At 27.7% G+C, this 27,113-nt stretch overlaps 1 protein-coding gene across 8 annotated transcripts in view; it reads right to left on the bottom strand.

Moving 5' to 3' along the window:
- The window catches only part of LOC148235359 (uncharacterized), a 151,473-nt gene that overhangs the window by 85,735 nt on the left and 38,625 nt on the right, over window positions 1-27,113 (bottom strand). For 3 of the 8 annotated variants that reach the window (XM_088186894.1, XM_088186891.1, XM_088186895.1), the window contains exons 3-5: window positions 12,142-12,213; window positions 7,432-7,519; window positions 7,180-7,303 (exon numbers count right to left, since the gene is read on the bottom strand). In XM_088186894.1, the coding sequence (XP_088043020.1) occupies window positions 7,180-7,303; window positions 7,432-7,519; window positions 12,142-12,213 (284 nt within the window). Of the gene's footprint in view, window positions 1-7,179; window positions 7,308-7,431; window positions 7,520-12,141; window positions 12,214-27,113 lie in introns of all 8 variants that reach the window. The other 5 variants (XM_088186890.1, XM_088186892.1, XM_088186893.1 and 2 more) reach the window with 3 other exon arrangements.

The raw sequence follows: 27,113 nt of genomic DNA, 5'->3' as shown, positions 1-27,113 counted from the left end.
TAGTATTAAATAAATTTACTTGGTTTAAACTAAATTTATATTAGCTTGATAGTTTTTATCTATCAGGGATATGCTTAGTTTTTGGGACCAATTAGTTTTTAAAATGCTATAATTCAACTAAAATTATTAATCCCCTTACATTTTAGGCGGATGAAAATTTTTTATACACTTCGCCAAAATTTGCGATAAGACGTCGAGGATTCTCGGCTTCGTTATGTGGAGCGCGCTCTGTACGATACGTTAGTTCGTAGCGTCCTTAAATATAGATCCACTGTGTTAAATCTAAATGAAGCAAAGTACTTTATTTGAATTTTTTATGAGAGGCAGTAGGGGTCGTATCCATATTTGTATCATAGTGACTATTTATTAGAAGCATTGGGATACAATTCATTGCATTATTGTTGTAGCGTCTTAAAGTTGCCAAAGAACAGTGTCGATAACCCATCAATGCTCAGTGACTTTCAGCTGCGAGCTTTAGAATACCATAGAGCAGGCCACGGCAACCTTTTTTGACTGCGGGGCAAAATAATTAAAATGTGACTATTAAAAAGACTTTTCGGGTCAGTGAAAATTTTTAGTCTTGCACATGCTATCCAACTTCTCAACGAGCTTTCTCAAAGTTGTTTTCAATGTGGGATGGTGCCATATATTAGGGGTACCGGAAAGAAAACCATTATTTTAAACATCATAGGTCTTATTGAAATTTTATTTTCATATTATTTTACATATTATAAAATATAATCCCCATAGTTATCTAGAACTCTTTGCTAACTTTTAGGCAATTTTTGGATTCCCGCTTTATAACAATTTGGTGGTTTCGAATTAAAATACGAATTTAAATGATTTTCGACTTCCTTCAGATTTTCAAATTTTTTGTCCCTAAATGAATGTTCCATAAATCTAAAGAGATAAAAATCAGAAGGAGCGAGGTCTGGCGAATATGTAGGATGCTTCAAGACTTCAAAATTTAAATTGCATATTTTTTCACGGGTCATCTTTGCACTGAGAGGGTGCGCGTGGTCGTGTAACAGAATCACTCCTTTTCGGTTTATCAAATTCGGACGTTTCACTTTTAATTTCTCATTCAATCTTTCGAGTTGTTGACAATAAACTTCTGCAGTTATCGTATCACCCAGTTTTAACAGTTCATAATGGATAATTCCACGAATATCCCACCATACACACAATAGGACTTGCGAAGGGTGAGGTCGGGCTTAGGGGTCGGAACAGGTACTTTCTTCTTGGAAAGCCAGTGTTTTTTTCGCACCACGTTGTCGTATACTATCCACTTTTTGTCACTAGTCACAATTTAATCCAAATATGGGTGAATTCTGTTTCTTGACAACAGTGAATGGCACGTGTTCATTCGCTCCTCTTTGTTCGCTACGGACAGCGCACGGGGAACCCAAACACCCATTCGATTAGTTTTGCCGAATTTTTTTGTGTTCTTGCACTGTAGACCACGGAGCAGCAAGTTTTTGGGATAAATCCTCGATACTTTGACCAGGATTTGATTACAAAATGACCTTCAGCAGTTCATCGTCGAATTTCGAAAGTCGTCCTGATTTCGGAACGTCTGTTAAGGTCCTATCGCCAGATTTAAATCGCCGGAACCAAAACTGGCATCTGTTTGCTGTTATTACTGCTCCATAAATTTCAATAATGGTTTTAGCTGCCTTAGTTGCTTTCCAGCTTTGATCGAAAAAAAAAGTAGCATGCAATGCCGTATGTATTGTTCGATTGCTTCTGGTTTGCTAATTTTACCCTTAAGATTAAAAAAATATTTATGGCGCAAAAAGAAAGCCGAGGAACAATACTATAGAAAAAAAAACATACAAAGATGCTCACTCCACCGTGTCCAGGGTCAAACTGATCTCAAACAAGGAATGTAAAAAAAAATGGAATCTTTTCCGGTACCCCTAATATTTTAGGTGTGCAATATAACTGTTTTTTATTAATGATTATTAATGTTTGTAAAATGGTCATTATGACACATTGGAAAAACCTATTAAGTAATGATGAACAGAGTTTTATTAAAATATAAAAATAAAATATGATGTAGCTATGTATTTATATTTACTGAACGAGGTTCAAGGGTATAAAAATTAATGTTTCGAGTGTAACAAAATAATAACTTTAATGTTGTTTCCTGTTTTAACGGCACAGCATTTTAATACGAATCTGTTTTATACATACAATATTATATTGTGTAAGTACCCCGCGAGCTGATTTAGTATTTAATGGGGGGTAAGCTGCAGCGCTGTGTAAACCACTACCAAAGTGGCACTAAATGTCAGAACACTTAGCTATAAATTGAAATAAATTGTCCTTTACGATATTAACGAAATATAAGAGCGGGCTATAAAGAGAGAACAGCGGAGCTTAATAAAGTTTTATTTTAGAGTTTTAGACCATAGCGAGAATTTGATTCGATTTTAATTTAAATGGCTTTCTCTGATTGCTTAACGCTAAGTAAATATAGTTAAATAATTAAATTTTAATTATTATCAAATACCGGTAATCTAAGACTTTTGCTTGCTGTATCAAAACTAGATGTAATACAATTGTATTTTAGCTATGAACTTAATCTAAGGGCTTACGAATATTAAGGGATCAAAAAATAAATATTAATATTTATCTTAATATTCAATTCAATTACAGTATTCATCGGTGAGATTAGAAAAATCTATGATGATGATCAATTGGAATTATAATTATATAATAATCATTAATTCCGATCTCTCTGATACGATATAAATTGAAAAACCACAAGTTCTACATTGGATTAAAATAGTTTTAAATAGCCATTTTTGTCATATTTACATCTACTTATGAAAGAGTAGGCAATAAAGCAATTTATTTTTTTAAGCTTTGCAACTATAATAATGCTCAAAAGAGTGGTTGAAATTTTATTTAAAAATTACACACATTATTGATTTAATAGCATCAGAAAGAATCTTAGAAATTAAATCGAAATAAATTGATAAAAAAATGGGTTGCATCCCTCGCTCTGCCTTTTGCTCTACCAGTACGCCCGGAAAGTTGGCAACTGTTTCGCGCTGCTGAAAGCTATTTGCTGACATAATTTGCCTCGGTGGAAAATTTAGACATAATTAGTTTGTAACAAATTGCGTAACGCTCAGTCAATTAACCCCCGTGCGCTTTGTGCGTATAAAGTCCAAAATTGAATATCATGCCGGAGGGCCGTTAGGGCGTTTAATAAGCAATCACGGCGTTGTTTACGGCCAAGTCAACGTAGAAATCATTAGCATGAAACGCGTTTTAGCTTTATTATACACACCTACTGTATACATATACCTATGTACAGATGGGCTGATTTTGTGTGCCCCGTTACGCAACCCTGAAGGCAGCGGCTCAAAACCGGCGGTCGGCGATCGATCGATTCGTGAGTAACGACCGGCAAGATTACTATGATTTAGACAAGGCGATTCGTTTTATAATTAGCTAAAATTCAAAAGCAAATAAAAAACAATACAAGAACCCATTCATGATTCTGCACCTATTGAAGAAAGTATGCTTACATTAAAAAATTATAAAGAATATTTTAAACAAGCCTAATTTATCCTGCAGTCTTTACAATTACAAGTTCATTTTTATTTTAAGAGATTAATAAAGCAAGCCAACATATTCATGAATTAATTAAAAATATTAAGGAAAAAGAGACTATTTTACATTTAAGAGTAGTTTAATATATAGTAAATTTTAACTAGGCGTTATTACTCATGATTAGAAAATTCAATGTACCGAACGATATTAATCGCATTGAATATACAAATTAATCTACACGTCAGTATTATTTTTTTTTGTTTCTACGTAAATGTTATTTTCTATGAGTTCAAGTAAAAAAAATAAACGTGATAATATTACAAATTTTACATGGAAAAAATTACACTCGCAATAAATTTCACACCGTATTATTTTTTTATTTTTCTGTGACATGTTTAACCTGTTCTCTGTGCATCAAAAGTAGAACCAAGCATGTATGTATATATTTTTTTATAAATATATTCTACTGGTGGTCGAAAGTAATTTTAAATAGAAAAATAATAATTGAAAATATTATAAAATAAAATTGGTATATGCCACTTTTTTATTTAATGTTCTATAATTAAATTTATTGTTAAATAATAACTTGCATCAATATTTTTTACGTTATTAAGAATGAATTTTACTTTTAGTGAATTTTTCCGTAATTATTATTAATTTGTAAACAATTAATTTAATTGTAAAATATTTATAAAAATTGAATACACATTTTTATTTCCGCTTTTTAATTTTTATATGCACATCGAAAATATGTAACTAAAGATTACTGCAGTGATAAATTAATTATGTGTGTAATTTTTTATTTGTATAATTTTTTCACGTGAATATTTTTTCATTATAATTTCTCCTAGCGCCAGAATTTTTGTATCATATAAGTGCGACAGAGCTTTTTTAAACCATATCAATCATAACAATACTCAACCGTGAGATTAGGAAAATCTCACCTACGAAATTATAATTATATAAAATACTTAATACGCTGGCATTACACATTGACATGTTTAATTTTAGCTACGATATATATATGGTATATATATATTTGTGTATATTAAAATAATAGAATTAATGTTTTCGATCATCGTGACACATTGGGGTAACCTATTAGGTTACGATGGTATTAATTTAATTTAAATAAATAAATAATAATCACTAATTTCGATCACCCAGAAACGATATAAATTAAAAATCACTAGGATTCATATGAGATTCGAACCCAAATCTTTCAGATTTTAGTCACGAACTCACACTAATGGTCTATCGTGCTAATGAAAATAGATTTTTATCGTTATTATATTATTTTTATATTATTATAAAAATTACTATAGTATGAACAGTCAATAATTTTTTGACAAACAATCATTAAAAAATTAATAAAATCATACTGACAATAGCAAAACTAATTTATATTTTCAAAGCATACACATTTTTCATTATTTAGCATTAGATAATACTTTGCTTTATGCAATATATTAGAGTCCCGTCTTAACGTTTTACAGTAGCGCATAATCGATCGTCAACACGTTACTGTTCAACTTAACGCACAGTTGACATAGAAATGGCAGCTAGAATGAAATGTGCAAATGTCACGTCACAAATGTATTTTTTGTTTCATAGTACAGATTATATCTCAAAGATCCAACTTCACATTCAAAAAATCACTTTAATTGAACTATTTTCAGTAACACTATTTTTAATTTTAGATGATAGTGTTATTTCATTATTGAATTAAAAATAAATAGTGCTTATAGTATAGGAGTAAGTTTTATCAGTAATGAATATTATTGCATTTATAATAAAATTTAATCCCATGTTACATGTAATAACATATAAAATTACCTCACTAATAAGTCCATAAGCTTTTATGTACATAATAATAATATAATGTATTTTTTATGTAAGATCAATTTATATTTTATATAAAAAAATCGTCACATCTTAAGCGATAGACTTTCTTCTGACTTTTTCTTTTATTTTTAATACATGCATAAAAAATGCGTATACGTTGCGTATCGCACCCCCGGCCACCCCGAAGCGACCACCCCCCGGGTCGAGCGCACGCCGAGGGTGGATGAGTAGTTATGAAATTTTAATTTGGTTCAGACTTTTGTGCGCGAGTGTGTGTTTGCGGACGGAAAAATGGCGGTGTGGAAACATGAAAAGGGGAAAAGCGGGGGTGGCGCGATGAAGTCACGAGGGTAGTCGGAGAGAAGAGAGAAGGCGGGCGGGGAAAGAAAAGCGAAGGGAAAGAATAGAATGTTTTAGAATAACCACTCCCGGTGCGGAGGAGAAGAAAAAAAAGCGAGCACGATTGGCTGCGCGCCAGTCTTCCCTTAACGCGAAACGAGCAATTTTAATTAACAAGTTTTCCTTTAATTGAGGATATTTTTTAAATATTTTATTTTAAAACAGATTAACAATTAGCACTTGTCGGTTAAAAGGGAGCACACTGAGTGAGAACGAGTTTTTAGCCAGCGTACATTTTTTAATTAAACAGTATTATTTTATAAACTTTTATGCTTAAACATAAAATTTAATTTTTAATAAAATTAGCAATAGACTACACTAGTATTTAAAAATATTAATATAATATTATGCAGTTAAGAAAATATTAAAACACGTTTATAAAAAACTTTAACACTACACGGTTTAATTAACAGAGATTAAATAAAATATATACCATTATTTACTATTTACTTCTTTCTAATGTTGTTTTCTTTTCATTTATCTAAGTGAAAAATTGAAAAAAAATATTCTTTGAAATTATCCTTACACTCAATAATACCTCTTATAATTGAGAATATCAAAAGAGAACTTAACAAATGTTTTGAGATAATTGAATACAAAGTTAAAAGGTATAAGAATAATAACAACCAACTAAGCTCATAAGGTAGCCACAATCAGGGCCACCGAGAGCGAATCCGGACCCTGGAAAAACAGGGCCTAATCACAATCAAAGTCGGGTTAATAAATTTTTGGAATTTTGGAAATCACATGTACTGAGCTTACATTTATTTTGCAGTATATTTTCATAAATATTTAAAAAAAATATTTTACAATTATATTTTTAATAAATTTTCTCTATGAGTTTTGAGGTATATTATAATGAAATAAAATAATAAGACTTTGTTGAGTTCGCTCTTAATATTATAGACGCTCCATATAAAATACTATCCGGCTAAACTCAGTGTTTAACCCGCTAGTATTTATAGTATAAGTAAGTTTCCTATGACGCAAATAAAATATAGTATCTAAAATTATGAATTGCGTATCATATTTAACCATAACTAATAATTTTAAACCAAATTCTGCAGCGTAAACAAATAAATAAACAATAAAACATGATTTTGTATGCCGTAAAAGAGAGTGAGAAATGTATATCAAAAACACGATCGCGAGACGTAGCTCTAAACAAGGAGTCGAGAACGTATCGTGTTACAACACATTGAGCTTTCATAAAACCTTTTTTTTACAATTTTCTAACAATAGACAACATCCTGAATCTATTGAGGTTTCATTTAATATATTTTAATACCCATAAACACTTTTTTATCGACGTTAAACGGTCGAAAGAAAAAATTTGCACAATCACAAAAAGATAAATATGAGACTCACCTGGATCCTATCCTCGGGAAGGTCAGTCTTCAAACTAAGCATCTCCCTCGCGTACACGTCAGGATAATGAGCGTCCTTGAAAGCCTTTTCCAGCTCGTCCAGCTGGTACGAGGTGAAGATCGTCCTGCCGCAAAGTTCAAAGCGCAAGGGTAGACTAATGTAACCGCGTGTTATACCGCAATATATTTTTGCGTTATAATACATATAGTTAATTATTTAATTTATTTAATCTGTTGATTCGGACGTACTCACCTATGACGCCTTTTCTTCTTTTTCTTTTTGTTAAACCCTGTTATACCGTCCACCGTGAAGTCTTTGCTGGATTCTAGCGGTGAAATGCCTGCGAACAATAAATACATATGATTGAAATCATTGATTAAATACGGCATCTACTATATTATAAGTATTTTTTTTAAATAAAATTATTTATAGTGCTACTATATTCCCATTACATAATTCATAATTGAAATAAGACAGTTTTATACTTGTTTAGTATTTTTAATGACCGTCATATGTATGAACCTCTGAATGGTTACACTTATTGGATACAAATGCGGTCAAATATACGAGGGATATTCTGAAAGTAAATATTAACAAAGACTAATAGAAGTGAAAGCGAAATATTTATTAAATTACTAACATTGATATGTAAAAAAGAAACTAAAGAAAGTGAAGAATAAAACCGTTTATATATATACTATGTTTAACGATCAATGAACAATATCAAGAAGTGTATAATACCGTTATTTGTGATTCAGTTAAAAAAGGAAAGCAGGTGCATGACTTTTATGCCACTGATATAAAAAAATAACTGTTTTCAGGTTCATAAAATATATTGAGATCCTCTATGTTTAAAAATTAATAAAGAGGTGCTCCAAATGTATAATAATATAATTTAATAAATTAAATGCTTTATAAATATTTTCTAGAATACGTATGTTTTTTGAGATACATTTTTAATGAGAACTGAAAAAATAAATAATGCTTTGCTTTACTGACCATTTAAATAATTGTCCTAAATTATTTAAAATCTGTGTACAACTAAATTATAAATTTAAAAATATTTTTAGTTTTTTACTGCAATTTGTAAAAATAAAACTTATTAATTAGTTTTTTATACCATATTTTTAAGGTGTAAAAATGATTTATAAATTATAATTAAAATATAAATTAAATATAAATATATTTATATATTTGCAAATATGCAATTGCGTTGTTTTAAAAAATGTTCAAAATATATATACATATAATCTAATCGTTCTAATAATATTTTAATATATCAAATAAACTGTTTTACGTAGCTAATTGAATATTAAAATGTTTTTTAAAGTCGTTTATGAAAATCAGTCGGAGTATCGTGGCATCGTTTACCAGTCTGCCGGTAGGAAACGAGCGCTAATGTCGAAATGGGCAATTGGCAATAATTCCGAGAGGAAATCTCGTAAAATTGGCTGTCAGTGTCGTCATCGAATGGCGTCGACGCCGTTCTACCACGCAGACTCCGCGTTCCGGAACGAGAATGCCAATTTTGCACATCCGCCGTGCAAATCATTTTTTGAGCAAAGAGGGTGACCGAGTAAATCGAATCCTGCACGTTTATTGATTAGACGAATTTCAACCGTATTTACTTAGGAATGAACCTACCTTGTGAGAAAAATATATAACGTTTCAAGTCTAAGCTGAATTAACAGTTTATATTCACATGAAAAAATCGAGTAAAAATTAAATTAAATATATCATAGCTTAAAAAACATCATTATTTAATATTTATATACTTGATTTTAATATATTAATTTACTTTCTTTTAAATAGTCATTAATATTTATTTAATTAGAAATATACAATTTTAATAAAATAGTATTCTTGCAAAGATTTTCTCATAAAATTTATTATTCTTAGAAAAAATATGTGTTCTATATATTATTTTATTGCGAAACAATGACGAAAGCTATGTTATTCTAAGAAATATTACATTTTCTAATAAAGCACTTATTTGAAGGTTTAAATTAATTGAAAATTTAAATTAATTCTAAAATACAGAATTTTTTTAGTTGTTCTTAAAATAAATTAATAATTAAAAAATGTATCTACATATCTAATAAATTATATAAATACAAAATATATTTTGACTAAAATATGTATATAAATAGAGGATTGTGTTACAATAAATTTAAAAAAAAAATCAAAATTTAAAGAGCTTTACTATTTACTTTTAGCATATAGAATTTAATTTTGAATATTTATAAAATACGCTAAGGGCAAATATATTGACTATTTATTAGTTTTACAATAAATATTTATAAAAAATACCAATTTATAAATATCTTGTATTTAAATATTCTAATATAAGATTTATATATTAAAATCTCGACTCACGTGATTCTAAAATGTTTTAATAGATATTTCAACATAATAAATTAAATAAATTAACCTAAATATCTACATTTTATTATTTTTTTTATATTTAAAAATACACTATAAGTAAAATAGCGAAAACCATTTCTTAACCCTTTAAATGCCAGCAATTTTTTAGTGTGTCACTTATTATTTCTCTTCATGGGTCATTATCTCTTTTAAAAATAAATATAAAAAACTTGGTTAGCTTGTGTAATAATCTTTATTAATTAAAAAATATAATTTTTAAATAATACGTAAACTTGTTTTAAAAAAATCAACATATGACGCACCTGTGAGTTGCTGGCTTTAAGTGGTTAAAGAACTGTGTACTAAAATATTTATTATATAAAAACCTCGATTCATATTATTACAGAAATGAGATTCTTTAGTATGTACTATATTTATTATTAGTTCAATAAATCTACCATATTTTTTTTCTATTTTATAAGAGTTAACCTATTGACAATTTAATATAAAAGGCGCTACAGACATTTTTTTAACAAATATTTATATTTATATGTATAATATAATATATATAAAAATATACTCTGTACTAAAATGTTTAATATAAAAAATTCTCAACCCATGTGACTATAAATAGTAAGTACTAAACTATGTTAAATAAACCTACAAAACTAATTTAACAAAAAAAAATAACAAGAAATATTTTTTACAAAACCTTTCAGTCTTTAAAATATAAAAATCTCCACTACATTGATTGCAAATATATTAAGTTAGATAATAAAAAAATTTTCCATCTAAGAAATAACAAAAAAAATCACTTACTCTTTTTACAAAGCCTAATACTGCATTAACATATTTTAATATGATATTTTTATTTCAAAATATCGATTTCAAAATTTTTTAAGATTAGTATCTTAAAATCTTATTATTTTCATTAAGTAAATACACATAATTTTTTTTAATAAAAATAAAAAACATTTCTTCCCTGAATCTATCATAAATATGCATATGAACTTATTAATAAAAGATAGTTCCAAATTTTTTAATACTGAAATGTTTAACACACAAAAGTCTCAACTGATGTTATTTCAAAATACGTCAGATTTTTAAGTAAAATAAATCTAACCTTACCATATTCAATTTTTAATTATAAAAATAGCACTTAGCACATAAATAAACATATTTATATATAAGTAAAATTTTACTAAAATATTTAGTATATAAAAATTTTGATTCGTGTGATTCCAAAGTGTGTTAAAAAGATTATGTATAATAAATCTATCACCTACAATATTTAAGAAATCCAAAATGGAGCATTAACTTTTTTACATATTCATTTATACATACAAATAAAAATGGTTGCTAAATATATTTTGCACTAATTCATTTTAATATAAGATTCATTAATAAAAATCTCGACTCAGGTAATTTAAATTATATTAAAAATCAAAATAGCTAATAGGTTTAATATAAAGTAAAAATATAATAAAACCTTAACATCAACAATTCAGCAAATATATTAAGAATAAATCTATCGATTATTTTACTATAAATACTACGTAATATAATATGCAAGAGCTATTATAAATATATTCCTAAAAATAAACGCGATTTTTTTGTACCAAAATAATTTAATATGATATTTTTATATACAAATATCTACTCCAGAAATGTTGAAACCACTAGTAGCTATTATATTATTAAATAAAACCATATATTTCAGTATAATTGTATCATTCAAAATATTAAATGAAACATTAAGAGCAAATCAATAGAAAATATCACAAAAATAAAAGTATCAGTAACTATTATCTGTATAAAAACGAAACAGAAACATTGATTTTGTTCCAAAAAAAATTACCATATTTTCAGAATCAATAGTTTATTAGCATTTCTATCTGAATTAAGTGCATCTTAAATTGTTTTTAAATCCCTTAGATTATTTATAATAATAAAAATATGTCTTACACATATAGAGTAATTGACCAAAGAAAAATATAATTATTAAATAAATTACGATACTTAATAATACTTGATTTAAAGTGTTTAATAAATTTATTTAATAATTTAAATTTTATATAAATCATACTATTTATTTCATCGAAAGTTGTGATACTATGGTATGATATATATTTAAATATATATTATATATATGCAGATAGCAAATATTATAGATAAATATTTAATTAATGATTTATTATATTCTGCTAATATTGTTTAATATATGCTTAAAATAAATCGAATTCAATTTATATACAACTGTTAAATTCAGCACGTGCAAAATCAACGTATCTGGGTTTCGTATTGATTTTAAATTTGTGCTCGTTCTCCATCTGCCCGTTTCTTCCAATGGGAAATCCAATATCGAATCCGTTCATTCGAAAGGAAACTCACTCTATTAGGAGCTACTTCTCCATGTAAAAGAATCTGAGCAAACCGCGACCAATTTTCTTCGAATTTATCTCCGCTGTGATAAAAATATACATTATGCACATGCACGAATACATAAATAAAATTTATTTTATATAGGTGTTTATGTACAATTAAATATTATTAATAATAATAAATTAAATAATAAACTAAACGAAATTAATAACATACCTGATTCTTCAAAAAATCGTGTGTGTTGTTTGAGTATCGGTAGCAGAGAAGGGCCGAGATATCTGCCGTCCCCTGAATAGGAATACTTTAGTTTTATTTTGTGTTTACGTTTTTTTTTGTTTTTTTTCGTATTGTAATACATATGTTTGCAATTAAATAAACAGTGGTACAAACAGCTAAGGGTGGGATAAGAAAAATATTCGTACAATTACACACATGCGCTCATAAATCGACGGTTAGAACCCTTTCGGTCCGAAACAACCAATTTATACCGGACCGAACTTCACACTTTAATTTATTAACCGATGTAATGTTACCAAATTAAATGTTCAAATAACGGTATGTAGTGCAAGCAACCCTAGTCTTTATTGCCAGCGCTTCTCAACTTTATGTGCCTAAAAGTAAATCAGAAACACATAGGGGAAGGAAACCCCTCAATATATATTTATTAAAAAGAAGCAAAATATTTTTTTAAAAGCATGATGATTAAGAAATATATATTATTTTAATTTAAGTTGTTAAATTAAATTGTTAATGTGCAAAGCTTTGAGAATCGACGCACTTGGGCCGCGTTGTTAGCCTTCATCCCTTGGAGCATTTGCCCTCAAAATTACACATCACCCTCGAAGCTTAGGGGTTAATCGAAATTTCACTTTTTCACATGTTATGAGGATTAGTGGGCTCTTACCCTGCAGTTCAACTTTACAACACTCATCCCGGGGGCCAGCGTAATTAATATGCGAATGACTTTTATACCTAAATGTATCTAAATATATAATTAATATTACTAATAAAATTTAAAATAATATGTTATGATACATATATTCCAATAAAAAAAAATTATCGATGAATTAATTAACTAAGTTCGACGATAAAAGTTGAAAGGTAATAAAAACCTAATATTTTAAAAAAGGCACATAATATATGATTGATAACAATTAAAATATATGATTCGTAATAATTAATAATACATGATGAGCAATCAAACTATTTTTAATTATTTAATTTTTCCCTTATATCAAAAATAATTTAATTCAAAGAGTATAGCGATTTTTTTTATTAAAATGCAATCTGTCTATTTGGACAATAAGCATATGTGTTTTATTCTTTTCCTTTTCTCACAGCAACTAGCCACTTGAGAAATAAAAAATAAAAATAGGAAGTTTCTCACTGGATGCTTCCTTAAAATAACATTGTATTTTATCAGAACACCTGCAGTATGTTGAGGTCAGTTTTTAATTTGTTAAAATATTGTTAAACCTATATTTTTTACATTGACACAGTTTCGATAACTTAATATATAATTGTAAGACATAATCCAAGGAGAACCAGTCATCAACTAGACATGGGGTCACATCTCAAATCTGAGATCAATAGAACTCCGATTTTATGAATTTGGTCTTGTCCAAAGTCTCAGATGTTTCCTATTGTTCCAAATATGAATTTCCTATGTCAGTCTTCTGTCGAGATAAATTCCAATATTTTTGGTGGAGTTTCCTTGTAGTATCCACTTATTTTTAAGGGATACCAGAGGCAGGGTTGCCAAGAAGGGGGGAAAGGGGACACATTTTCGGGGCTCGTTCTCTTTGAGAGGCCTAACTCTGGAAAAAATCACAGCAAGAATATATTTATAAAAAAAGTGTACCGACCTCAAATAATGAATCTGAACTAAACTACAGCTGTTTAAGTTGTACATATATACTGATGTATTTTAGGTATAAGTTCGTTTAGCCCTTTTTAATAATAAAAGGAGCAAAACATTGCCTTCAAAAGCACCCACTTTCACAAAAAACATTATTATTTAAAGACACAGATTGTAGTTTTTTGATGCGGCTACGTTTGCAAATTATTGCTGACTTTATTGCTTTGTGAATATTTAAAAAATATTAGACATGAGAGGGAATATTCAACGATTGTAAATTAGTAGCAGTAAATTTTGGTATTCTCTCTGAAAATTCAGATCGAATACCTAAGGAAAAATCAGATCAACAACAACACCAGCTGAATTATATAAATTAATAATTTTATAGATTGTATTATCGGTAATTTGACAACCAGATTTAATGAAGCAAAATAAATAAATAATAAATTATGTTTCATGTTCTTTATTCCTAAAAGATAATCTAAAAAAAAACGGTTTCGAATCTATCCCGTAAATATTTTTTCAAATATGTAATATAAGTAAAATCATATCGGAATATATTTTCACCAGTATATATATATATTTTTACCAGTGAAAATATGAATTATCTGGCAAATTATATGATTTAAACTTTTCTATATATAGTAATACATATATTTATATACATCCCATGTATAAATTTTACAGTGAATGTATATTTTTTGGTAAAATTATATTTTTCTGTTGTCAGCAAATGTATCAATTTTAATCTTAGGAAGATCTATAGTGTATAACAAATACAGAATCGGTCCAAGAACGCTGCCCTGAGGCACACCCGATGATATTTGGTACAGTTTTGTGTTTACTATAGACAGATTTAAATTTGGAAGTGTATATCCTTTAGGTAATAATGGATTATTAAAAATATAGAAGCAGTTTTTTAATTTTGTACAGTAATCAAGGGTGCCACACTTTGTCAAAATGCTGGGTTATATCTAAAAATAAGACTAGGTAATATTTTTCAATATTAAAGTCTTCATTGATATATTTTGCCAAACTATGCACAAAACGTATGATTTGGTAAGAAATTTAGTTCCTCTATTAGTCGGTACCGGTTTTATTATTTTTATGAGTATTTTTTGTAATATTCTTGACATAACTATTAAAATACTGTAAAAGACAATATCGTCCGGTTCTTTTCCTGGTTTTAGTATAATTATAATTTGGGTAACTTTCCATCGTGCTAAAAAGTAGCTTAATCTAATTACCGAGTTTAATAGATATATGATTCATAAATACTCATTTTCATTTAAAAAAAAAATTAATTGAGCAATAATATTTAACTATCTTAAACTATTTAAATAATTCCCTTTTATCTAAATCAATGATTACCTTAAATAGTATTGAGATAAAAATTATATACATGAATTTCATAGCTACTTCTATTATCTAGAAATTTATATAAATATATTTTAATTTAATACCATATGTTTGACTAGAAGAAGTGCTTGAAATAAACGTGAATAAAAATCTTTTATTTAGTTGCAATATGTATATATAATAACTAAATTAATATACATTTTTATTTAGTCGATTTTCAGTATAAAACTGTGTTTTTTTGATAATAATAGGGTTAAATTTTATAACTTAAGAACGACTTATTTTTATGAAATATATATAAATATATAAAATATTATGCAATGTACATAGTACGTGTATATATAGATGTAATATACAAACACTTAAGCGATTAGATTAAACGAATTCATCGGCAGATAACTGCAATTGTCCAGGGACTTTACAAGTATCCCTCTGGGCCATTACACAGCATGTTATGGCTGTAGTTGCCATTGAACGTACGCCAAATGGGAGTGAATCGATTACCCTAGCAATTTTCAAGGTACTTAATTATATTTAATACATTATAAAAAATATATCCACATATAAGGTTTACATTTAATTTGGAGAGAAAATGGCCGATATCCTCTCGCTTTAAAAAAAGCTAACGTCGTTGAGGGGTGAGACATATTTCTTAGATACGCCTTATACGAACTCTCCCCTCGGCTGGCGAGGGTAAGAAAAAAACAAGGGAGACCCCAAGTCTATATTTTTAATACACTAAATAGGAGAAGACGAGTCACGTCAATAGTATCAGCTTTTCCGGAAGAAAAGCTGAAACATACACAAGTATAGGTTGCACGGCGATCCCTTGCGGTGAGTTTTGAGCGAAGAAGTAGAAGAAAAGAAGCGAAAAAAGACGGTGGATGAATGAAAGTATGTATAAAAAGTACCATCCCTTTTGTGGTCGCTCAACGTTCTTCAATTTCTTAAAGGATAATTGATATTAGGGGGTAAATTTTTGGATTTCTTTCACGGTAAGCGATCCTTCGGGCGGATTTCATCGGTGAAATGAGAGTTGTTTATTCTGATTATATCGTATACGATGAAATGGCAGAGAAAGATTTTTTTGCTGTGGAAAATGCGACATTGTCGATTAAAATACTCTGCGGAGAAACGGAGGATGTAAAAATCCATAACGCTAATTAATGCGAGAATGTACCGACAGATGTCAGTGGCTCAATAAAATGGCATTTAATAATAAATTAGCATATACAACACTAATGTGATATATTTAATAATTTATTTTTTTCTAAAATAAATAGTAAAAATCATATAAAATATATTAAAAATATTAAATAAATACGCAATATCATATGGAATCTAATATAACTAAATTCACATTTGTATTATACACATACACTAAATAAACACATATATAAAACCATTTCTCAGATAATATTTTATAATAATTCAGCAAAAATATTTTTTTACTAAATTTATTTAATTTAAAAAAATAATTTCATACAAAAGCTATTCTAGATGTATAGTTAGAATTTAAATTGTATTTTTATTGTGCGGAAAAATACCATTCTATAATAAAATTAGTTTTGTACCTATTTAAATTTATATTTACAATATTTCAGGATTGACATTACAGTATGAAGGATTTTTGGAATTAACATTATGAATATATACTAATCTATTTTAATAGTCCTAATACGATTTTAATTAATCACACTATTGATTCAATAATGCACATGCAACAAAATGCTGCACTTCGACTATTTGTTAAAATTTTTCAAGAATTTATTGCTAGCTGATATTAGGATAATAATATTCATATATGAATAATGTAAAATCAAAAACGGCAAACTCCAGTTTAATATCATAAATAAATAAATTATCATTAATATTGGAGTTATTTTATTAAAAATTCTTCACCATTTCGCTACTTTGCTCAAGAAATATTATTTTTTAAATATTTTTATATAAGAAAATAATTTAACAAATAATTTTAATATTATCTTAAACTTCATCAAAAATAAATAAAATATTTTAAAGCTCAGAAATAAATTACATTTTTAATTCAATTTCATATGTGCCACATTGAAATAAATATTTATTAAAGAAAACAATGTTTTTTAGCCAATTTTTTTCCCCATAAAGATCCATATGTTTGCGGGATATACTACACGTACACACACAATATACACGTGTGTTGTGAAGGGCATACAAAGCGTCTACTGGAACAGTGCTTGCGTTGGGAAATCGTATGTAAACCAGGGTTGTATTCCGATACTACGAGTGTGTTTGTGAATATGTGTTAGGATGGGGGGTGGACGAGAGGACGTTGATGGAGAAAGAGGGGAGGGGGTGTATGCAAAAGTCGTTCTAGCACCACAAATACAACGAAGGGATTCGTTCTGCGACTGGTACGAGTCAGCCTATTAAATTGCCAAGGGGGTGCCATTGTACGCTCGAGTAACGTGTGTTACTAAACGGGCAATCGTGTTTTAACGAATTTATTTTTTAATTAACGGCGAATCTTCTCTTTTCTCTTGTACGCCGTTCGAGATATAAAAAAGTGGCAGTTGGTTCAATCAGACGTGATTTCACAAAGAAGTAAAAAATAATCAAGATTAAGAGATGTTGTTGTGAATATTTTAGAAGTTTAGGCACATTAAATAAAAATATAATACATCTATCTAAGCACATGTATTATTGTTTGAGAATAAGTGTAAATTAAACTAAGCTGCATCAAATATTCATGAACATTGATACTATAATTATATTTCCAATCTATCATTACTTATGAGGTTTTTTAAGATTTTTCCTATATTAAAATCGAACCAGTTCATTATACAATAAGCTATATATAATAATTATAAGCTGTAATAATAGTTAATAAATAATAAACTATATATCACCGATTTAAATACTTTGATTTCAGTCTGTTATTTTTACTAAGCATTTATTAGTTGTATTTATCCCGTTGTAACGCATTGGGCAAAATAATATCGACCATAAATAAATAAAATCGATGAAAGGATTTTTTTTCATTTTTGCTATATATTAAAAGCACTTATCTTATAACGAACTAAGTGAATAAAAAATATTTGTTAACTATGAGCTTTATCCTAATATTTGTAAATTCGAGTTTTAGAAAATAGTTAAATAACCTTAGATTTTTTACATAAGCATAAAGTGACGTCATTTGGGAGAGGGATAATTATTGCCTCAAGTATACCAATAAATCAACCTACCACTTGTGATATTTTCTATGATCTGAATTGACTTTTTGTACAAAATATACATGACTGAGCTCGATTTATTTAATCCTTTTACTGGAGATCTATAAATGCTATCGAGAAAAGCACCTAAGAGTGCTATGAACCCTTGAGCTTTGTAATGTGGTTATTATAAAAACACTAATTTGAAAAAAATATGGCACGAATACCCACCACATATTAGCAAAGTATGAAATGGTGTACAAAAATACCAGCTTCGATGAAAGGGTTAAAAATTGCTCACGATATTTTTCTATGCAATTATGAAAATCTGGGTAAACCAAATCTGCGATGATTGATCAGAATTATAATTATTAAATTTTTTACATTTAGGAATATTATGATTTATTATTTTTTTTATTGAAATTGATTAGTATATTATGAATAAAAATTAATTATTTAAAGAATAGTGGACTGCTATTATATATATATATATATATATATATATATATATATATATATATATATATAGCATATAACTTTAACTTAAATATAGAAAAAAAGCAACAAACTTTATCAAAATAAAGTTTTAAATCAAATATTTTGTATTAAGGAGTGCATTAATATATAACCACATGACATCTTTACTTGCCCTTTTGTGTGTGACGTCACAACAAAACAGCTTGATTATTAGACCTTCATATAGATGTTTATTCATCTATTGTACTCAATTCGAGAAATTATAGTTCTTTTAAAATTGGAAAAATGTTAAATAAAACAACTAGAAATTACAAAATAGGATTTAAAAATACAGTAAATAGTAAACTATATATCAATACACAATAATGATGATGAATAATTTATTACATATAGTTCAAAATATTTATTCAAAATAACTATTCAAGATAAAATCTTGTAAAAATTTACCATTTCTAAAATCATGTCTATTATTAACGTAATATGTCAATACTATCATATTATTAATAAAAATTATAATCTGAACATGAAAATTCTGATGGTAGAAATTTATAGAGATATCATTTGATATAAAAATCTAGGCAGAAAAGCACCATAAAAAATAATAATAAAATGCAAAAATTCCGTTAAAAATATGAGAGTAGCTTAAAATTATGACGATCAATAACGTAAATTATTGTTATGCAAATACTTTTAATAATCTATAAAAATAATTTATCTATAATTATTTTTAAAGACCAAAACCACTACAAATAAAAAAAATTGATACAAAAATCCTTATAAAATGAGCGTTGCTTAAATTATTGCTGTCAATAACGTAATTAATTATTGCTATTTAATATTATTGACAACTAAAACGGATAAACTAACAATACAAATCTAGCGGTAAGAATTTTAGATATTACATCTAGTTTCCAATTAAAATTAAGAAAACAACCACAAATTAAAAAAAATATGTGAAAAATCCTGTTAAAAATAAATGACTGTCATTAACATAATTTACTATTGATATGCTAATACTATTGATAATTAATAAAAATTATCTGACATTAAGAATTACATCTTGTTTGAAATTAAATTTATAAGTAGACATCCAAAAATAAAAAAATTGGATGCAAAAATCATTAAAAAAGAATGAGCGTTATTGAAATTATGACTGAGATTAACGTAATTTAATATTAACCCTTTCCTGGTCATGCCCGAATTAACTCGTATGAATTCCCATCTCAAAAATCAGCAAATTTCTAGAGAAAAATATTATAGACTTTTTTTGATAAAAATTAAATTTGTACAAATATTTTTAAATATTTCACAACGGTAGCATTTTTTTAAACTGCTGCATAAGAAAAGATAGGTCCGTGCCAGACGATTTTCAATGATTAAAAAAGTACTGTGACACGGAAGTGGTTAATAATCAAGAAAAATAATCTGACATTAAAAATCTAATAGTAAGAATTTTTAGAGATTACATTTTATTTGAAATCAAAATTTCAAAAATAAAACCACTAGATAATAAATTATGTCATAAATGAATGTTGCTAAACACAAAAAACACAAATAACTATTCATGTTATTATTAAAAATTATTGTTATTAAAAAAGGGTTATCGGTCGATAAAAATCTGACGGTACGAATATTTAGAAATTACATCTAGTTTAAAAGCAAAAATTTATAAGAAAACAAGCACATATTAAAAAAAAATACCTGAAAATTCGGTTAAAAAAAAGATTTGTTGAAATTATGACTGTCCTTAAAATAATTTACTATTGATATGCCAATACTATTAATAAAAAAATATTCGGACATTTAAAATGCGATCGTAAGAATTTTCAAAGATTACATCTTATTTACAAATTAAAATTTGGGTGCAAAAAAATCGGTCAAAAACGAGCATTTACATCTAGTTTAAAATCAAAGTATAAGCTTAGAAAAAGATTTAAAAAAATCAATTCATCAACTTAAAGTACTGCATAAGCAATACATTGGAATAAATAAACGTAATCGAGTATTGATAATCTAAGAAATTTTTACAAAGATCTTACTTAAAGTAAAATCGCTGAATTTCACTTTAATATAAAAGTAAGACAGTGAAAATTGAATAACTTATCCAAAAATATAATAAATTATCACGAGATTCGCTAAATTTAACAAAGCATATAAATACAAATACATAATCATAAGTGTTTATATTTATTAACAATATTATAGCTAGTGTTTTAACCATTTTTTGTCCATTAACCGAACTAAAAGAATAATCATTTTGGATCGCTCATATTGCGGTCTGTGTATAACCACTCACCCAAAGATCTAAGCGATTGTACATTTATAAATAATTACAATTTAATTTGCACACGTAAATCTACGTTCTAATGAAGTAAATAAATCGATTACAAAAGAAAAATTTACATAAACTACTACATTTATGACACATTCATACAAATATATTAAAACGAGTAATCCCAAAATGTTTCAATATAAGAGTCGATACTCTGTATATAAAAAGTAGCAGGAATCATAATCCCTGGTGTAACATACTGTATAGCCCTCGAGATGCCTCCGCGAAAGTTTCATCGAATGTGAGCCTTAGAGTGTATTATGCGAAAGCTCATGTTTCAATGCGCAGATGGGGCGTTTGATGTCAACGAGTGCAGGCTCTCGCTCTCATAATTAGCCCCATACTTTTAATTCTTCAAAACGTATGAAAATGTGAAAAAATGAAACATTTCGCGCTATGGTGACTAATTACGCTGAAACGTCAGCACGAGGGTGATGGAATGCGAAGAAGTTATTTTCATGAGCTACTCGAACATTATTTTAATGAATAAGATTTAAACTAAAACGTTCATTATTAATTCCACGCTAAATTAGGATCGTCCGTCCAAATCCAAGGTTTCTCGCATTCAACGAGCATTTAGAGAAGATATTGTCCGATGGCAAAAGCGTACTCAAAATCAGATATCGACCGTGGGGACATTCATCCGGCCAAGACAAAAGTGTCCCCCTTTGTGCTCTGTGCCTGTGAATCGCGTTAATAAACAAATAAATAAATGAATGGTGTAAATAAATAATGAGTCGTCGTCGGATGGCACCATTGTGGCTGTTGAAGTGAGATTTGCTCGCACAATGAGGGTCGAAGGTGGCGAGCAAAAAAGAGGTGTGAAAAATTCACACATCCCCCGTATGAATTTGTACAACACAACTCTCGTCGCCAAACAACACACGGGACACCTTTCACGTGGTCGTTTTTTTTTCTTCTTCTTTTCTCCTGTTTCAGGTCCACCTCTGAGGAGGCTTCTGAATTCTCGATGCGTGGACCCTTTTGATGGCGTCTTTCGGGACCTTGCTTAGAGTGCTTAATTTAAAGCTAAATCTAAAACTATGATTCAGGAATTAATTTTCAATTATCATTGATAAAAATATAAAGTTATGTAGAGGTATTAAATTTCAAGATTAAAATAATTATATTACAATAATAAATACCACAAGTTTCTCAATTTTATTTAAGCAGAGATTATGCTCAATATAATAACCTAATTCTTTATTATAAAATAATTTGATATCTAGACATGCAATTATATTATTCTGTGTGAATTGAACAAATAATTTTGCATATAAAATGCATTGGATCCGTCGGATAAAAACATCAGATTTATGCAATTAAATTAATAGGTAATTGCTATTGTATTAATACATTTTATTTAATATACATTTTGAGACTTAAACTTAAATTTGACACTTGACATTAATAAATTAATAAAATAGTAGTTGATATTTACATATAAGTTATTTGTAAAGAAAATGCTTTTAAAATTTATTTTTTTATGTTTCACTGAGATATTATATTTCTTTAAAAGCAACGTTCATTAAATACTGTTTTAGAGTTATGGTTATGGTAGATTCGATAAGTTTTTTGCTATTTAAATAAAATATATATATAATATATTGAATTCAACGTTACAAAAACTGTTAGATTACTAATAACTTTAATGTAACTTATGTATAAGTTAGGTTGGAATAAAAATTTTTTTTTAGATTTTAGAAATATGTGGATGTTAAATACTTTTTTTGACATCCACATGTTCATGTTTTTATGAAATATAAATGTACTGAATAAATGTATATACTGATAAACAACAAGTTGATTTAAATTTCCATGTTTTAATTAATTTGACAATTTCTAATAATTCTTAAATTTTTGCATTATATTATTTAAGTATAATATAGTGAAAATATACATGCTACGTTATTGTATCTGTATATAATAAATACACTATTATTGTTATTAAGTATTTAGTAAAATATAGATATTAAATTAATGTCAAAAGGCAATAAAAAAAATAATGGTAAGAAAATTAAAATTATACTTTATATAAATAAACCCATTAGATATTTTTTTCGAAGTGGTGTCATAATTACAATATTATAATAATGTTGAATCGTAATATTAGTTTTTAATGCTTTAAAATGTAATTTAAAGTTAATTTCTATTGCTAAGATAAGAAACACACATAATAAAATGGACTGATTGAAAGTGAAATAATAAATATCTTATCAACTATAGATTTTTTCTATATATGTAAAAGTAATAGAAACATTTAATTAAAAAATTGTAATTTTAATACATTTTTTAATACTGAAATATTATTTTTTAAATTTAATTTATTATATTAAATATAAAATACTTTCGATTAAGTTACATTTATATATACTCTCCATTGATATTTAATCAGGTATGCTATAAAATCAAAAATATAGTTTTATCGTTGTTTTTACGCAAAGAATATTTTTTTTATGCATTTATTAAAAGCATAAGTATATTGAGTTATTAATTTTTTTATATAAATATTAAATTTATGGTGTATAATTTTTTTCCTGTCCATTTTAAATTTATATAAAATACATAATCAATGTTTTTTACATATTTTCTATTAAGCACAACGTATTCAACGACCGTTCTCTCTACTTACGGGGGTGGTTTTCACCCCCTTGCGAACCCATTTAATTAATCCATAATCCCCTACAACCGCATTGAATTCCTATCCTCTGACTGTCACCGAATATATTGCGCCAATTTTTATTTTTTCATTTTGCGTAAGCTGCAAACGAACATTCTCTTACTGTCCGATAATAGTATACTTTTTTTAGCATTTTCAATTAATCAATAACTCAATAACGGGTAGGGGGTTGGTCCTCAATTAAATTTATACGAAAGAGGCTTTTAAGGAATTGACAAAAAAAATAAAAGCAACAAAGCCGCTTCGCCAAGAGTCTATAATCCAAAATTGCCATTAAAGTCCGAAATGGCTTATCAAACGCAAAAATAAGGGTAAGTTCATTTTAATTCTGAATTGTGGGGCGGGTGGGCGGCATGGGGTTATTTATTCACCATCTTCTCCATCTCATCAAAGAATTTCGATTATAATGGGACTCCAGAGACAAACAACTTACACATTGAATATTTAAAGCTATTTAAAAGCGCTTGCCGCTCGAGGGTCGGAGAAAATTAGTCATGGGCGTAATATTTATTGTCGCCTGTGATTGTTTTATATATTAATATAATATAAATATAATAATAAAAAAATAAGCGTGAAAGTGTACTCAAAGACGCCACCCTGTTAATTATATTAAAGTGTTAATTGTTAAGGGTCGTTACAAAGCCCTTCCGAGCTTAAGCGAAAGAAAAAATGTGTCGCTAAACAATATTAATTAAAACTTGCCTCGGGTTGATTTTTTTCGCCATGGAAAAATGTCGGATGTTCAAATTAATTGAAACGTTTCGAACAAGGCCAATTTTTTGCAATATACGATCTAGGCTTTGAAGATTAAATTTTTATTAATTAATTACAGGTATGTATGCATATGATTTTAAATTAATTGAAATATTAAAAGCTTTGAGTTTAAAATAACTTTCAAATCGAAAATTTAAAGTTAATTTTGAATGATTATGTATTAGGTAATGCAATGCGTATAATATATTCGAAACAATAGACAGAAAAATAATGTTAAAGAAATTGGAGAGTATAGGTATAAGTGATATAGTTTTAAGATGGTTTAATAATTACTTATATAAAAGAAAACAAAAAGTTAAAATAAATAATGTATATTCTGAAGAGAAATTAGTGTCTTATGGAGTACCACAAGGGTCTAAATTAGGACCATTGTTATTTGTTTTGTATATTAATGATATAGTTAATAACGTGAAAAAATGTAAAATTCATCTATTTGCGGATGACACATTAATGTATTGCATAGGTGATAACATTAAAGAAATTGTAAATAATTTAAATAATGAATTAAGTATATTACAAATATGGTTAAAGAATAATGTACTTAAATTAAATGAGAATAAAACTAAATGTATGTTTATTAATTATAAAAATGTGTTAGATAATAGTACCAAAATAGTTATAAATAACTCTAGTATAGAAATGGTGGATAATATAAAATATTTAGGAGTAATTGTTGATACAAAATTAAATTTTAAAGAACATTGTAATTACATATTAAAAAAAATTAGTAGAAAAATAGGTTTATTATCTAGATTAAGAAATATATTAAGTATAAATACAAAAAAAAATAATTTACAATAGTATAATATTGCCCCATTTTAATAATTGTGCAACACTATTAAATATGTTAAATAAATTAGATAAACAAATGTTGCAAAAATTACAAAATAGGGCAATGAGAGTAATTTTAAATAAAAATAGATTAACTAATTGTAAAAGTATGATTGATAGATTAGAATGGTTGAATGTTCAAGAAATATTGAGTATGAATGTTTTAGTATTTATATATAAGTTAGAAAATAATATGTTACCAAAATATTTTAATAAGTATTTAATAAGAAATAAAGATGTACATAAATATAATACTAGAAATAGAGAAAATTAAGTATAAGAAAACGAGTACGGCTAAGGGAATTATGTACGGAGGTTTTGATTTATATAATAGTCTTCCAAGAGAAATCCGAAACAGCAAAAATATAACGGGTTTCATAAATGGAATAAAAAAACACCTTCGTACATATAGAAATAAATTATAATATTAAGACTTTATTATTGTATATTTTCATTTTTTCTTTCTGTTATGTATTTTTTATATATTTTTATATATGTTTACTAAATTTGTTAGATGTAAAGATTAGCTATTAAGCTAAATAAATTAATAAAATAAAATAAATAAATAAGTACGCCATAAATATTTTTTTCATAGTGTATACATTTTTAAATAATTTCTAGATAAAAAATAGCAATAATTATACTTTGTATATTTTTTAATAATTCACTTTAAACAAATTGATTTAACGCCACAAATATAATCAAAGCATTACACACAGTTTGGGGTGTGTATCCCCCTCAATATAAAAATTTCTTTGTAGTAGATAGACGAAGGGCAGCCTGCGCACGTCTCGGGTTGCATCCAGTATGAAATTACAACCCGCTTCAACCAAAATTGTCACAATATTTTCACATCTTCATAATGGATGTCGAAAAAAGCAACAGTCGGTCTCTGTGTTGTTGCCGATGCACTTCCTGTATATTTTTTTACTGAAACCCGCAGTATCAACATTGAAATGTTGCGTTAATTCTGTAAATCATAACTGATAAATTTTCTTGTGTATTATATCTTGTATAATACATAACGATCGAATCGTTTCGAACGACTGCCCCCGCAGAAGGATCCCTTTGATGGGCCTCAAGGAAGCTTATGTAGGCGGGTGGTATTTATTTACGTGTTGCCGGTAACCAACTTGTTAGCGCAAAAAGAATAAATTCAAAGGGAAAAGAAAGGGAGGAAGAAAAAGTGCTCGGCCGGGTGTAAAAATATAATAGCCAAGCAAACCGGCCGGGAAGAATGGGTAATTGGAAATTTAACTTTGCGCATTATTTCTTCTCCTATTTTCCTTTGCGTAGAACGTTTATATCGCCTGTCTTTTTTTAAAAAGTCTGCGGTTCTCCTTGTACTTTTTCGGAAGATAATTTGCCTTTTATGCGCCTCTGCGGCATAAATTCGTTTTATTATAAGCCCTTAACACAGATTCTCCAAATATTTAATAAATTTAATCATTAATTGTTCGGCGCTTCAAACGAGCTCTTAGTGCAAAAGGTTAGAGCAACTTCCAGGAAGGAGGAAAGCGGCCGAAAATAAAGATCCACACAGACAAGATCGAAACTATTTGAGTGTCGTTAATTTGTTTCAACACTCGGGTGTCGCGTTACCGGCGTTTATTTTAATTCCGCCAAAGGCGATGTGAAAGGAAGTGTTGACATTCGTGCGTCGTCTGATGATGAGCAGCATACTGC

Source organism: Plectrocnemia conspersa, unplaced genomic scaffold (genome assembly GCF_051122295.1).
Source record: "Plectrocnemia conspersa isolate PC_06_02 unplaced genomic scaffold, ASM5112229v1 ptg000005l, whole genome shotgun sequence".
Classification (NCBI taxonomy): domain Eukaryota; kingdom Metazoa; phylum Arthropoda; class Insecta; order Trichoptera; family Polycentropodidae; genus Plectrocnemia; species Plectrocnemia conspersa.
Note: the sequence above shows the minus strand (reverse complement) of the source record. Positions and strands in the feature narration are given on the sequence as shown.